Here is a 15,722-nt window from a genome sequence, read left to right on the forward strand (position 1 = left end):
GTTCGAAAGTCACCGTTGCCGGCGTTCTAAGAACGTGCTTCTGGCGCGGGCCGCTTTCGCCACTTTACGTTCCCATGTGTTCGAATCCGTTCAAAGGAGGTCTTTTCTCGTAGTACCATGGGCGATAGGCCATCGAGTTTTTGTCGAAATCGCTGTTGCTTTATTTTTACGTATACACTCAACACACACTGTATACAGTACTACCGTACTGTGTACTCAGTCCATTGAATCAAATAATAAACAAGCATGCTGAGCTTGAAAGACGCACTGTGTACGCCGAGCTCCGTTTGCTGCGTCGTTCTAGATCACGGGGATAGTTCGCGCTAAGGCCGACGGGAGTAGAACAGTTTCGCAGTTTGCTCGAACGCGTTCGCGAAGCCCTGCTCGAACCGATGAACCGCCAAGGGGGCTAACTTCTCTAACTACATAAAGATGACTGGGTAGGAAATACTATCCGGAAAGAGCGTTACCAATAGGGGTGGCAGCAGGAAAAGTGACTTAGAACCATGGTTCTATGGTGGATCTGGGGCTTCTCGGCTTTTACGTGAGAATACTAGACTAGTTTTCGGCGTGGCTGGTTTGACAAAAGGCAATAGGCCATCGAGTATTTGTTGAAATCAGTATTACATGTACTTTGTCGTACTAAAATAAGACTCTATGAACTCAAACAGCGTGTACTCGTTCCACAGAGATTCACGAGAATCAATCATACACTGACTACCAAACACACAGTGTACTCGGTCCACTGAAATATTCCCGAGAATCATACACTAACACACTCTGTGTCTTGTTCACTGAAAGAATTCCGAGAATCATAACACTAACATACACCGTGCACTCAGTCCACTGAAAGAATCCTGAGAATCATACACAATCATACACGCGGTGTACTTGGTTCACTGAAACTTTCGCGGGAACTTTTCTGAGTCTCGCGTCTGATTGGCTAGCAATGATGTAATCGTCTTGTGCAGCAGCGACCCTACCGGCTAGATATGGTACTGCTGGTAACGCTGTTCCCCGGAAATCGGACTTTACAAAATGCTGCATATTTTCTTTATTATTAGATGTTGTGTCCTAAGAAATCTCACATGGCTAGTAAGTAACACCTAGATGATAAGTAGTATCAATTTGTTTTATTTCATTGCGGTATTTCGCCGAAAACAAGGGCTTTTGAAACGGCGTTTCCTACCTATTCATTATTGTTCTTAACACCAAAGCGTTCGGAAGTCGGTGTTCGGCAAACTTCGGGTGATTTCGGCAAGCGTTCGTATGTGTGATTCTTTGGAATGGACAGCGTGTATGTGTAACCGCTAAGTGTACGATTCGGGAATCTTTCCGTGGACCGAGTACCCAGTGTGTGTAAGTGCACGATTCTCGGGAATCTTTCCGTGGACCGAGTACCCAGTATGTGTAAGTGTACGATTTTTGGGAATCTTTCCGTGGACCGAGTACCCAGTGTGTGTAAGTGTACGATTCTCGGGAATCTTTCCGTGGACCGAGTACCCAGTGTGTGTAAGTGTACGATTCTCGGGAATCTTTCCGTGGACCGAGTACACCACGTGTGTAATAAGTGTACGATTCTCGGGAAGCTTTCCGCGGAGTCAGATTTTTATTACAGCAAACTAATACTGATTTCAACAAAAACTCAATGGCCTACCGCCTATGGTAGTACTACAGCTTTTTCTGAATGTAAAATAGACATGAAGTCTTCTACACCCTTCAAGGTACACTTCTTTGGTAGAGTTCACGTCATTACAATTGCCATAACAAACTACCCGTAGAAGTAAAAAAGAAACTAACAGAAATATTCTACCTCAACCCAATCAAAGATCATAATAATAACTTTATTGCATATTCTTGCCCGAGGGCTAATTGCAAGTGACAAAAAATTACATACAAATAATGGTAAACACTAAAACAGTATAAAATTATAGAAACCAAAGGTTTTAGATTTGACTGACGCACCTATTGAACTGTTCAATATTGACTTTTGACTTTATAATAACGTTATACAATTTACAGTTTAAAATACGGCACTGCATCGTAACTATAAAGATTACCATTGCCCAGCTCAAATGCTGTGCAGTTGTCTTTCCAGAGTTTATAATGATACTTGCTGAGTGAATCACCTCTGTGTCTTGTCACAATTTCTTGTTCATTCATAACAGAATGTTGACGAAAGTGACGTATCCCTGTCTGTAATGTAGGCAGTTCGTACACGCACAATTATTATTATACACGCACGTATGTATTATATAAAGCTAATACATATAAAGGCCCGTCAAAATAGGACTGCAAACCATTAGACTTGCCATACTCGTGAGAGTGGCCGTCCGTCACATATAAAGACCGATTTAAAAGGTTGGTTCAATTAAAATGTAAAATAAATATTGATCAAAAGCAAGGATTGTTCTATCAGCAAGGAAGGGGTTTTGAAAACGTCAGGCCTTGGGTCAGATGTCAGGATTGAAATATAATTTTGAAATCGCAACGCCTGACTTAACGCTTTCTTTGTCAGAGTTGCCTTTTTCCACCCTTATGTGCAAGTCAGAACAATTCCCCATCCAAAGCTCTATTGTCATCGTTTTAACATTCCGCCATTGCTTACCTCGTAGAAAAGACGAATCAGAGATCTGAATCAGAGTTTGTTTGAACCTTTTTTCAAGTTATTTATTCAAATCGGCCGCAGAAGTGGTCATAGAAAGAAAACAAACATTGGAGACATGCTACTTACAAAAGATTGAAGATGGACGTTAACGTTGACGATCTTGAAATCACTGACTTCATAATCAAGCAGAGTGAAGCCTGTCTCCGTAACCTTGACAGTGGCCTCAGGATAGGATAAGCAACATTGTGTCCAAGTTCACGGCGAACAACGGCCGTCGCCATCTTCGCTGTCTTCGCCATCTTCGAGTCTTCGCTGTCTTACAACTTTCTTCAAATGAAGAAAATTTCAAGCTGTTTTGACAAAAATCTATGGAAAGAATTTTCACAGTAACGGTTTTCTGTATGCTGTTCTTATGGATGCCCGGCTTATCCATCATTGGTTGATGTTTTCAACAGTTGTTGAGTAACATAACCTTATTTGGAAGAAACTCGGGTGTCCTTAGTTGACCCTGACCGTATCTGCATCGCGAGTTGTCCTTAGTTGACCCTGGCAGTGCGCGGTCAGTGGTAGAACCAGTGGGTCCCATAGAACGCTTCTGGTATATTTTGTTACATTCTGTGCGGGTTTCAAACATTCATGTGCAGGACAAGGCACCGGTTAAGAAAATTCAGGGACATTTTCAACTTCAGGTCCAGGTCCGGACCTAATTGTCTGTGAAAACTTTTGACTGGGTGATACTCAAAACAATGGTGCATTTCTCTATAACGAAGATTCGTTTGGTGGAATATCTGACATCCGCTGGCGCTTTAAAATCCCATCTTCATAACAACGCTAACTGCCTCTGTTTGTTTGACTGCAAGACTTTGTATAGAAATGACTCTACTTCGCTCTTGTGACTTTCTTAGACTGGATAACTCCAAAACATGACGCCTTCCTATACAATATGTCCATTCTTTTTTAACAGAACCCAAATTCGGTCCACTGATTTTTTTCAGGTCCATTTTTTACTGGTCCAAGAAGAAAAACAACTTTTTTTCCGGTACAAAAGTACCAGTCCCCACCCTTATATATATATTGATGGTGAAACATAACATTACGCAATCAGCCATTTCTTTCCACGGAATTCTATATGTCACTACTATTAGGACCATATATGGAATAAACTAAGTTGTCCTTAGTTGACCCTGACCGTACGTGGTCACCTGAACGTTTGTGATATATTTTTTTACAATCCATTTCAAGGATGTTGTGAACTTGTCAATATGATACATTAAGTATTTCAGTAGTAGTTCAGTTGACACATTGAAATCGTAGCAAAAGATTCTTTATTATATTGACAATTACAAAAGTTCAGTGACTTTCTTAACAATCCACAAAATAGAAATACAAAAGAAAATCTTAAAATTCTTACGGAATGATTTAGGCTAGCAAACACGAATATCTAATATTTTGTTACAATAGTAATGTCACTCATAAAAAAACAACCTTACGCATTTACGCATTGAGAGTGTTGCCAAAGCTGAACATATATTAAAATCTGATTGCGGTATCGAGTGTCTTAAAATTTGCAACGTAATGTTTATCTACATCAAAACGACTTCTCCGTAAATTCGCATGGTGTCAGAAATGAAGACATCGTTAGTCCGCGGTTAGTAGTAGCAGTTTTTCTATCAACCAACAGGGGGCGCTTTAAAATCCGCAAACGTTTCAATGTCAATTTTCTAGACCGCTAACGTTACATATGTAAACAGCATGAAATTTTGTTGTTGCATGCATTCGTACTGGCGTTGATACATGCGTATTGAATGAAAAATGAATTATTTAGTGCGTTGCAGCCAGATTCACAAACACATACAAAGACTTCAGTTGTCTGCTAACATCTTTTTCATGTACATTGTATATTAAACATTAAAATCTAGTTATTGAAAGATCTGCATAGAGAATAAAATCGGAGGTTCTAGCTAGTGTCTATTAGTCACTCTAGTCACAAGTCCTGGTTGTGGAGGCCTATCAACTGATGCAGAAACGATTTTTTCATTCTTTCTCATGAAAGCTCATCTGTGTTGGTAGTAATCATAGTACAAACCTTCTTCCGACACATAAGTACACAAGGATCATTGAATAGAGACGGTGGTCGTTATAAACTTCCTGGTACGTTTGACCAATTGCTGACGACACGTATCCACAAGATCACGTGTTAATAAGATCACGTGTCTGTAACTCGTCGTGTATATGGATTGGAGCAGATAGTATTCGTTCTGCATTTGGCTGAAGAGGCTAGGGTATACTATAAATGCAGAAATGTTCGCGGTGGGTTAATGTTCGTGGTTTTCGCAGTGACCACTTCACCGCGAACTTAAAAACTTCCGCGAACATTTTTCTATTATGGTATTAGATTGCAGTCTATGGCGTTACCGTGAAATTAAAACCACCGCGAAAAGTCCTTTTCCCCGCTACTGCGAAATTAAATCCCCGCGAACTTAAATGCATTTACAGTATTGCTATTGTTATTGTCTTCATAGGGCCGACTACTCTCTCTTCACAGCCAGGGGCTGAACTGCGACGAGCTCACAGTTGGCGGGGGTAAATCCTAAGTGCCCTGTGCAGGTACCATTCGGCGCTAACTCAGGTGAACTCAACACGGCAGTAATACACGCAGGCGCCGGTACAGCGGTGTCAATGTCTATCACAGAACCACGATAACCGTATATGGAATCAACCGAGGGTCGCGAGCTTGCGTGGTACCGTCTTCCCGTATCCTCTTCTTCACGTGGTGAAATGCAGAATAATCTCCTGATGTGCTTTTGAAAGTTTTTCCCGATGAAGGCGTAGAGAAAGGGGTTTATAACCGAGTTCAGTATGGCCAGCGCTGTCCCCACGTAAAATGCTGTGAGGCTGTCCCCGTCAGTGTAGGAATGCGCGGTGAAGGAAGTCACGTGGAACGGAAGCCAACAGACCAAGAAGAAAACCGTCACCACGAATAGCATGGGTAACGTCCGAGAGGTCGATGCCCTCGCTGGGAAAGGTCGTGGCTGACGTAGCGTTACGAATATCCTGACGTATATGGGGATCATCACACCTGCTGGCACTGCGTACAGGATGACGGAGATGCTGAGCGCCAAGGCGAGGTAGGCGTGGCCAGAGCTGGCATCATCCGGCTTCAGATACACGCACTCGAACAGACTCTGGTACGTGAACGTCCAGTCGTTTGACACAAGGTTTCGCACCACCGTGTCGAACGTCGCCGCCAGAAACGCCAGAACCCACATCAGGACGCAGGTACGGCAGGCTTTCTTCTGTGTGCGGAGTAGCCTGTGGTCCAGCGGCTTCACGATGGCCCGGTAACGCTCCACTGCGATGGCCGTGAGGAGGAAGATGCTCGCACAGGCAAGAAACACGGCAAGAACCCGGCCCACGTCACAACTCCTGGAGCTCACCAGGTTTGCACTGTCGCAGTTCAGCTTCGCATCTATCAAAGACATCAGCTTCTGTTTCTCCATGCTCCTCCACGTGCAGTTATTTGATTTTAGGAATTCCACCGTGTCATTTGACATGGTTACATTTGCAGTGCTGTTTTCAACAATTGCATCTTTCTGTTGACAATAGGCTAATAGGTTGTCGACTCGACTTTTGAAACTGTGAAAGCGGAGGGAGGAAACGCCCTGGACCAGCGCGAAGACACAGAAACTGACGTCGGCGACAGCTAAGTTCGCGACGTAAACGTTAGAGATGGTTCTGATGGTGGGGTATTTGGCGATGATGTAGAGGATTAAAAGATTTGCCGCCACTCCTAGCGCGGACAGAAGGCAGCGGATGACGTTCGCGACGTACAGAGGTGAGCTGGCGCCACTATCCATGACTAAGCCAAACTTTTCTTTTCTACCAGTCCTTAGCTTGGCAACTTTCCTTTCAAATTTTGTCAAGTCGTAGTTTTCAGAATTGAGGTGTCCGTCTTACAATTTTGTTCTGCAAACGGTTCGCTTCTCAAGATACTAAAACTAGGTATTTGGTACAAGTGAAATGGAAACACGCGTGTGAAACAAGCCTGAGCCTACCGTTCAACATGGAGTGCCAGAGAGTATCTGCGCAATGCCATGCAGTTTCGTGTGACTCGCTGTACCGCCGTTTTCAGAGTTCTCTCTCAGACAGTACTGCGTTGCTGTGTGACTTACAGCGGTCACGGACCACTTGTCAGACCTACTGCTGTAATTTATGACGTAAATCCGCCCCTCCCTGTCGGCTGCAACACCTGGAATGTGATAACAAATTACACAGGATATTTATTACAAGTTACACAGGATATTTACTACAAGTTACACAGGGTATTTACGACAAATTACACAGGATATTTACCTGTAAATATGAAGTATTAAAGATTCTGACTGCTGGTAATGCCGCCATTGATAACACAATTTTACCACTGTCAAAATGATTTGTGTAGCGTTCGTGCTAGTCTGTGACCTTAGGTCAACCTAAGACAAAACAAACACCCCCTCAAGGCGCAGCCATGACACTAAACAAGAGTCAACCTTTACACACAAATCGTGATCGGCTAAACTCACGCAAAGGTGAACACAAGTCCAACACAACAATCTACAAAGTATGTCAGAAGGCGATTCACAGTTTATATATACAGTCAAACCTGCCCAAGCGACCACCTCTTCTGAGAGACCACCTGGCCATTGCGGCCGCTTTTTCTCGGTCCCGAAAATTTTCACCATTGACGTAAGCATTAAGCGACCTCTTTTCAACGTCCACCTGGCCAACGCGACCGCGACCGCCAAAAATTTTCAAATCTTGAGGTGTCATCGATTTTCAATGATAACTAGCACGATTTCATTGCACTTGCGTCAAGCTTTCGTTCCTGCGGGGTTCGTTAACTTCGTCACTATTTTGTTATTTTCTCCGATCTATTATGATTTAGATATTGCGTGATACGTAAAGGTATGACTGAGAAGACGACAAAACACAGAAAAAGTAAGAAACTTCGTTCTTTAGCTCTGAAGTTAGTTGAGTATCTTTCGAACCCCACAGTGGCACACGCGTGACGCAAGTGCAGTGAGAGTGCACCTCGACGAGTCTGTGGTCTCTAAAAGGACACATTTTATTTATTTATTTAATTTCACACACACAAATCCACGTGAGCAGGAGGCCGCAGACCTCCTGAATTGAGTGCGATTTGTTACAAATGGTCTCAATAAAAACATGGCATAGACATACAAATGCAGGTTACAAACGATTTGACTGCAAATACCTGTACGCTCAGTGTTCTTTCAACCACAGCGCGAGCTTTATGGATCAGCGAATATTCGCACGTCCCCGAGACCCCTCCAAAGTTTCGGAGACCTTCTGGTATCAACAAATTCGTACGAAGCTCGTTGACAGTGTAACGCCGTCTTCAGTGAACTTAGTCTAGTCCTACAGCCACTGGAGACCCCCAGGTGTTCGCCATTTGCGTCCTTCTGGCACGGATCGTTGACACAGTGGGCTGGTAAAGTTTGTCGCCTCAGGTGGAGTTGCAAAGTTGCATCCTGTGTTCGTGGAAAGTGGATTACCTAATCTCGGGACAGGGGGATTCGCACCAACGGCTCCTTTGTTTACGGTGAGACCAAAGCTTAACGTAAGAATGTGGGCAAAAGTTCACGAGTCACGCTAGTTATATTTCAACCATACCACAGGTATGGATGGATTGAAATATTTTGCTTTTCCCCTAAACAATCTTCCGCGGCCTTGAAAAAGGTGTCTTCTAAGAAGAAACACCTGTTCCGCCATACCCTCCACTCTATTTTGAAGATTCTTAATAGATAAAGGAATAAATGGTTGGATCTAAGTTATGACCATCAGCCTAATTGATTAAATACAACATTTCTAAGTGAATCTTGATGTTGCGATTAAAGATGCTCTAGAAGTGGTTGTGGAACGACAGGCAAAAAGCACATAACTTTTGACGACAACAATGTTTATTGTAGTCACATTTTAAACACACAAACATGCACAAATCGTACAGAAAAAATACATCCTATAGGTCTTTTAATAAACTACATTTTTTAAAAATCGTTTTCATTATGAGACAAATAGAATCATTGATGAAACCCTTTCGACATGAGATTTCATAATCTATTTACAACAGTAAAAACAACTATGATGAAGACAACATGGCAAATGTTTCTGTCTACCGACGTGTACAACAGTCATGTGCGTTGTGCGTTTTTTATTGTAGGATCTTTCTAATCTCAAAGCAGATTCTACGGTGCCATAAGATAGTATCAAGGCTAGTCAAGGAGTAAAGCCGACCAAAGGAAGTCAGATGGGCCGGCTTCACTCCTCTGCCAGCTTTTGATACTATCTTATGCTACCGTAGGATCTACTTGGAGATTACGATCTTTAGCGAAAGAACCTTTGACAAGGCTCTACAACAATCTCTCCCATCACATGATAGTCCCCTTTTGTACAACACATCGGCAGTAACAATGTACACATGCTGTTAAAATTGCCGGAGTTTACATTTAGTTACATTTTAGAAGTATAGAGGTCATTTCTGGAGTACAATGGAATTGTTAAGTTAAAATTTTCGAAAGCTCACTCTTAAGTGTTAGACACGAGAGTTAAAATAGTTTTCATAAGTTTATGCCCTCAATTTGCTGTCGGAAGCCTGTCTTACAGTGAATGTCATAGGGCCTTTACGTGAGTTTGGCTGAAAAATGGATTCTTGATACAAGAAAATAGCAGGGCATTCATTTTTTTTCATAATCTGCAACATTGTGTTGTAAATAATCTTGCAACATTAGAAAATGATACGCCATGTTTACTAATCATTTAGACACACAAGTAAGTATATATAAGAATAAGTCACAATATAAAAGAATGCACACCACATCATGCTATGTTATATATATTCTACATTCTATGTTTTAAAACAAACAGTAATCTGTTGTAGTTGTCATAATGTTAGAAATGTGGAAACACATAGGGCCACATCAATTCATTTTCCTGGTTCTCATACCAAAAAGAAATGCTAATCTGAAACATCAACACAAAAACAGAGTTTAAGGGGTAAAGTCTGTACCTTGGTACACACAGTTTTAGGGAGTAAATATATTGTCTGATTCAAGTTTTCCTGTCAATTCATTTTTGCATTAGAACGTCTGAGAACAGGGAAAATGATTTGTCATGGCGTGATGTCATGCTAAAATACCACCCTATGTCTCACTTGATATACAATTACTTAGCTTCAAATTGTATGAAATATATTCACAGCTACATGCAATCTTATACCAAGGCTTTTTTTACTTAAAATGTGAAACTGAAGATCGATGTTAAAAGTGCTCCACGATGTTGGTACGTTGTTCTATTCTGATGTTGTCGGTTTGACAGGGGTGATTTTCGTTCCTCCCTGTAAAGAACAAAATGATCATAATTGGAAAATTCCACAGAAAATGTGAACGAAATAGTTCAAAATGCATAAAACAGTGAAAAATGCATAAATATAGTCATGCGCATAACGCCACTACTTCACCTTTATCTACTCTCTAAGCAGAGGTTTAAGGCACCAGCTGTTTTTTTAGTCGTTTTTATCGGACTTTCTATTTTGTATTGCTGTATCAAAACCTAACCAGTTTGGCTGGCGTACTTCAAGAAAAATGACAAAATAGAAAGCCCAATAAAAACGACTAAAAAAAAAATGTTTAAAAAACAGCCGGAGCCTAACCTCTGCTTGGAGACTAACCTTTATCCACAATGTAACCTATGTCTGTTGTTATCATTGAATATCAAATCAATAGACGGTTGTTTTAAATGGCAGCATTTCAAAAATATTTGGACGCCGCCAATCAAAGAAATATCCCTAAGTACCCTATTCTATAAAATGAATTATATATATTAATGAAAACTTGGAAGAACTTGACCTGAGGCAAAATAGAATAAAATTAATATTTTAAGATTAAGTTTGTGATGTCAGCAATTTTCCAATGTAGACTGCAATGCCCAAATCTCATTTACACAAACACAAATAAACAAACATCTCCTTACGGTTTTGTTCTTGTGCAGTAGGAAGAACACAAGCGCGACCACGATCATGATGGCCAGTACGCCACAGGTCACGCCCAGCGCGATGGCTAGGGTCGTGTTGTCCTTCCCTGGAGCTGCCGGACGTACAGCTGAAGGGGAAATAGCACAAAGGGGAAATAACACATAAGTTTCCTTCTAACAAGTTAGCTAGCTGTGGAGCTAATCAACCAAAAGTTAGCTATTTGTGGAGCTAATCCAACTCAAGTTAGCTAGCTGCGGAGCTAATCAAACACAAGTTAGCTAGCTGTGGAGCTATTCAGTTTGCTATTGAGCTTAAGCCAAACAACAAATTAGCCTGTTATGGAGCTAGCCAAAGATGAATTAGCTAGCAAGCTTGGTAAACTAGCCATGAAGCTGACAAATTAGCTAGCTAACCAAACAACTACATTATATACCATACAGTTGGTTAAAGACATAAACACAGTTAGCTACATGTAACTAACCAACAAACTTGTCAATTAAGTTAGGCAGCAACCCTTTTTTATCAATGAACCATCTTGCTAACCATCTAGCTAACCCTCTTGCTAACCATCTAGCAAACTATCTGGCTAACCATCCAGCTAACCATCTAGCAAACCATGTAGCTAGACAAGCAAATACATATTGACACATAGCTCACAGCTAAGGTAACAAACCAGCTAGTTACTAGAAATCTAGCAATGTAGCTCACAGGCCATCTATACTACATTAATTTATTTTTATTTATTTTTAATTTTTATTTTATTTGCCAATGATACAACAGTTACTCATTACACGGATCTGCCTAGGCAGCTTTGGGCTGGTAGCGGCAGATCCACAGAGATACAGACGAATAACATCATCCGTCGACGTGATCACACATGTTCGCACATGTTTACACACGACGGGGTTATACCGCCCCTTACGGGATGACATACCCTTTCATATGCGCCAGGTCTCCTGTCCGCGTGAATGATGTAAATCACCGTGAGCCGAAGCTAGGTACTCATTTTCACCTGAGTATAGTGAGGAAAGCCGTGTAAAGTGCCTTTCCCAAGGGCACAAGATCGGTAACACGGCAGGCGGATTCGAACCCGCAACCTCTCGGTCACGGGGCGAACACGGTCCACTGCGCTACGCAGTATTAATGATTGATCAATTGATTGATCGATCAGACATACCTTCACAGATGGAGCCAGACTTGGTGCCGGCAGGTGAGCTGTCTGTGTAGCCGGTGAGACAGGTGCAGGTGTAGGACCCCTCCGTGTTATCGCAGGTGGCCTGCATGTGGCAGCTGTTTGCACCTGCACTGGCGCACTCATCCACATCTGCGGGAGGGAAAATCAATCAGTTGTTAACACAGGTACTTGTACCAAAGACACACAGGTAAAGGTGAACAGGTGTTTTTTACAGGTTTGTTGCAGGTGGCAGCTTAAACTTATCAGTAAAAATGTTCGATTTTGCAGTTCAATCAGTTTAACTTTTGTTAACTTGAAGACCAATTTAATGTTGTGGCCTAAGTGAAACAAAGCTTGCATAGTTTTAAGCAATGTGATAATGATAAGAATTGCATGAGTGCGGGACTGTGTAGATTCTGATGTATATTGAAATGAATGAATTCAAACTTTTTTCCTTGAATTGTATGTCCCTCCTGAATACAACTTCAAAAGCGTTATTATATCGATTAGTGATAATGTTCATCACCATCTCTTGACATAGTCACCCCTACATCCCATTAACTTTTTTTTTTTAAAAAAGTGACAAAAGAACTCACCAGAGACACTGATGCTGCTCGGGTCAAACGAGAAAGCACCGCTGCCGCCAGAGTCTTGAATGGCATCGGACAGCGCGGTGGACAGACTGTTTGCAGTCTCGTTACTGCTGGGCGCCAGGTTGACGTTGTAGTCAGTGACAATGCTGCCGTTACTGAACCCAGTGATCTCCGTTCCCTTGAAAGCGTCTCCGAGTTTGGAAGTGTACAAGTCGTCAAGCTGTGTGGGGAAAACATGATTGCATGAATTTGAGTTCTTGTACAAAGTGATAGGTCTGGAAATACTACATGCACAATATTACAGGTAAGATTGGAGCTGTGCAGGTGTTCTTAACTACCTGTACTGTTTCACTATAAACCCAGACAGTATAACTCATTATAAAAAAGTAAGACTTCCAAGAGTGGTCATAAAATTCCTTGCTGCTTCTAATAATCATTGATAAAGTTTCATCATGATAGTATTTGGTTAAGTTGATAGTTTCCTGAACTGCTGTACAAGCTGCCATCCATTCTATTATATACAACTCGTGAGCGATTAGTGATAACGTATTGCTAATGAGTACAGAACCGTTATTCAACCTACCGTAGTTTTGACAGAAGCAGCAAGAGTTTTGAACGCCGCGGATGTCATGTCAGCGAGATCAGCCGTGTAGGTGCGACTGGTGATCTTGATTGAACCGGAGAATGACTTTGTGGCTGGAAAAACAGAAAACAAATCTTGTTAAACATCCTGTTACAAGCAATTTGATTACAGGGAGGAACCTAGTTTTGCCATGAAATTCGACTCCTGCTGAGGATTGAAAATATTAATATTTCATATTGTGAATCAACTATGCTACAGTAACTGTAACTGGTACAAAATTACTTTCTTGCTCTTCTTGAGAGATTCAACTGGAATCTAGAAGATACTTTTTATACCGATTTATTTCAGACATGTTTGTAAAGGGACTGACATTGTGTTGCTCAACATTTGGGCAGGAATAGATAGAGATGGAACTGGAGTCAATTTACTTACTTTTAGTTTAGTATTGACTGAGCTACTTAATATTCATTATAGTCAAAGTACTTATGGCTAGGCTGGTTTTGAGCTATATTCTCCTGGCTTAAACCTTACTGGTAATGGACAACACTAAGCACAAGACCACTATGCTGATTGATACTCACCAACACAGCTGACAGTCCCATCTCCTGCTGTCTCCAGATAGAACCCTGCCACACAGCCGCACGTGTGGGAACCTTCCATGTTAGTGCAGGCGATGTTCGTGCCGTTACACACTGTGTTACACTCATTGATATCTGAAACAACACAATCATCAATATACAAATCAGCATACTGTTTTAATCTTTAATTTCCAGCTTCAAAGCTCCAGAAAGATTATCAAATAAACATCAAATAAGAGGCAGATGAAGGCTATTTCAAAAATCATCAAAAGTAAAAATGTCTAGATAATTGCTACTGCTAGACCAAGCAAGCTGACCAAGGGGCAATTGTACAGCTTAAGCAATAGATTATAGGCAACAGTAGATTATAGGTATCAGCAATAATAACAATAGATTATAGGTATCAGCAATAATAAAATTAATGCATTTTTTACAACATAGCCAGATGGTGTCAGCTCATCAGACGCCCCCAATTTACAGTTCGCTTTGCTCACTCGGTGGCTTATTCATCAATTATCATAAGTCAATGTATATTAAGCATAACACTCACCCTGGCATACTGTAGCGTTGCTGCCCAATTCATACCCGGCTGCACACATGCAGGTCTCTGCACCTGACACAACTGCACAGGTGGCGATATTGGCAGGTGAACAGCTGAGGCTCAGGCAGGCATCAGCAGCTGGGGGTAACAAGGTAGATGTCTTTTCATTTGTTTTTATTCATTGTCATCTTTGTTTATAATGCAGGTATTACAAACCGACCATAGCTTAAAACCCATACAGTCCTACAATTTCACCATTACCAAGAAGCGAGAAGAAGCCAAACTTATGTGTTAGACTAGATCTGTGATACTTCTAGTACATGTATAATGTATGTTTTGTCTTGTTGTGACCTGTACTTAGCTTGATGGCCAAAATGTACAATAAAGGTCTTCATTCATTCAATATGCAATGACACACTCAATATGCAATGACACACTCACTTATATTCAATCACACTCTAACTCATTCACTCAATCCACTGACTCAGTCTGAAGCTCACTCTTTCCTCCTTCACTCTCATGCTCTCACTCACTGACTCTCTCATTCACAAACTCTCAAACTCTCTCTCTCACTCTTTCACTCGCTCACTCACTAACTCTCTCACTCACTCACCAACACAGTTGGTACCACTGTTGTCCAGTTTGAGACCCTCAGGACAGGAGCAGACGAACGAACCGTTCGTGTTGGTACAGAGGTGCTCACAACCGTCAGTGTTTAGAGCACACTCGTCAATGTCTGGACAAATCAAGGAAAAGAAATGGGGAGATGAAACATTGCCTTCCTTATGCAAAGTAAGTAAGAAGTATGGCAAATGTAATGCCTCTAACACTATATTCATTTTTACCTTGTGGACTACTGTAGTCATGATTTTCATGCCGCAGTGTGTAGTAATACTATGAAAATCATCAATGACCATTGAAACAATTAGCTTATCTTAAATTATACTACAACAATTGCTCTTGTATAAACTAAGGCAATGTTGAATATTTGCAAAATTTATATGGTCTCATGTAACAATCAGAATGGCATTGTAGCCAGCGATAAATGCATTTTGTAGCAAGAAATATAAAATGGGCACGTACCATTACAAGTCTTCCCATCAGCCCCCAGTGTGTAACCCTGGTTACAGGCGCAGGAGAAGGTCCCAGGGCTGTTCTGGCACACCTGTCCACACCCTCCGTTAGACGTGCTGCACTCGTCAATATCTGCAGGTGGAAAAATCAATAAAAAATTATAGTATTAAATGATCCTCCTCTATGCATAAATATGCATCTGCAGCGAGATATGTCAAAGTTAGAAGTAAGGATTTGTTTGCTAGCCTCAAAGACAAAGCTGTCTACCTGGACTGTCTGTATCTGTGCTGGCCATCACGTCAGTACTGATGCTCTCCTATTCATACCCATACATGTACATATGAATACACACTAATACAATTGTGCCCTCTGATGGCATGTAGTAGAATTGCACCTTAGTTCTCACTCTGCATTGAGTGTTCTTGCAAAAGGCGAACAATTATTGATCTTTGACACGTACCTTCACACAAAGTTCCTCCATTGCTCTCCAGTTGATATCCGGTCTGACAGGAACAGTTGTAACTGCCGGGGGTGTTGGTACA

General features: G+C 41.5%; 2 protein-coding genes and 1 long non-coding RNA gene across 3 annotated transcripts; all 3 read right to left on the reverse strand.

Annotated features, from left to right (window-relative positions):
• Positions 1-5,136: 5,136 nt before the first annotated feature.
• On the reverse strand, positions 5,137-6,465 carry LOC118411053 (type-1A angiotensin II receptor-like). Its single transcript, XM_035813057.1, has one exon. It carries the CDS (start codon positions 6,463-6,465, stop codon positions 5,137-5,139), a length of 1,329 nt encoding a protein of 442 aa, XP_035668950.1.
• Positions 6,466-9,896: 3,431 nt separating this feature from the next.
• Positions 9,897-10,766, reverse strand: LOC118412411. The gene is made up of 2 exons (XR_004830765.1): positions 10,637-10,766; positions 9,897-10,001 (listed from the first exon to the last, which is right to left on the reverse strand). It is a non-coding gene; the product is annotated as an uncharacterized LOC118412411 (long non-coding RNA).
• A 975-nt stretch (positions 10,767-11,741) lies between these two features.
• LOC118411054 (multiple epidermal growth factor-like domains protein 6) lies at positions 11,742-15,475 on the reverse strand. Its single transcript, XM_035813058.1, has 9 exons — positions 15,448-15,475; positions 15,190-15,312; positions 14,720-14,842; positions 14,116-14,244; positions 13,569-13,700; positions 12,988-13,100; positions 12,408-12,624; positions 11,815-11,961; positions 11,742-11,767 (listed from the first exon to the last, which is right to left on the reverse strand). Exons 1-9 carry the CDS (start codon positions 15,473-15,475, stop codon positions 11,742-11,744), a joined length of 1,038 nt encoding a protein of 345 aa, XP_035668951.1.
• Positions 15,476-15,722: the final 247 nt, after the last annotated feature.

The sequence above is a fragment of the Branchiostoma floridae genome, chromosome 3 (assembly GCF_000003815.2).
Source record: "Branchiostoma floridae strain S238N-H82 chromosome 3, Bfl_VNyyK, whole genome shotgun sequence".
In the NCBI taxonomy this organism is placed as follows: domain Eukaryota; kingdom Metazoa; phylum Chordata; class Leptocardii; order Amphioxiformes; family Branchiostomatidae; genus Branchiostoma; species Branchiostoma floridae.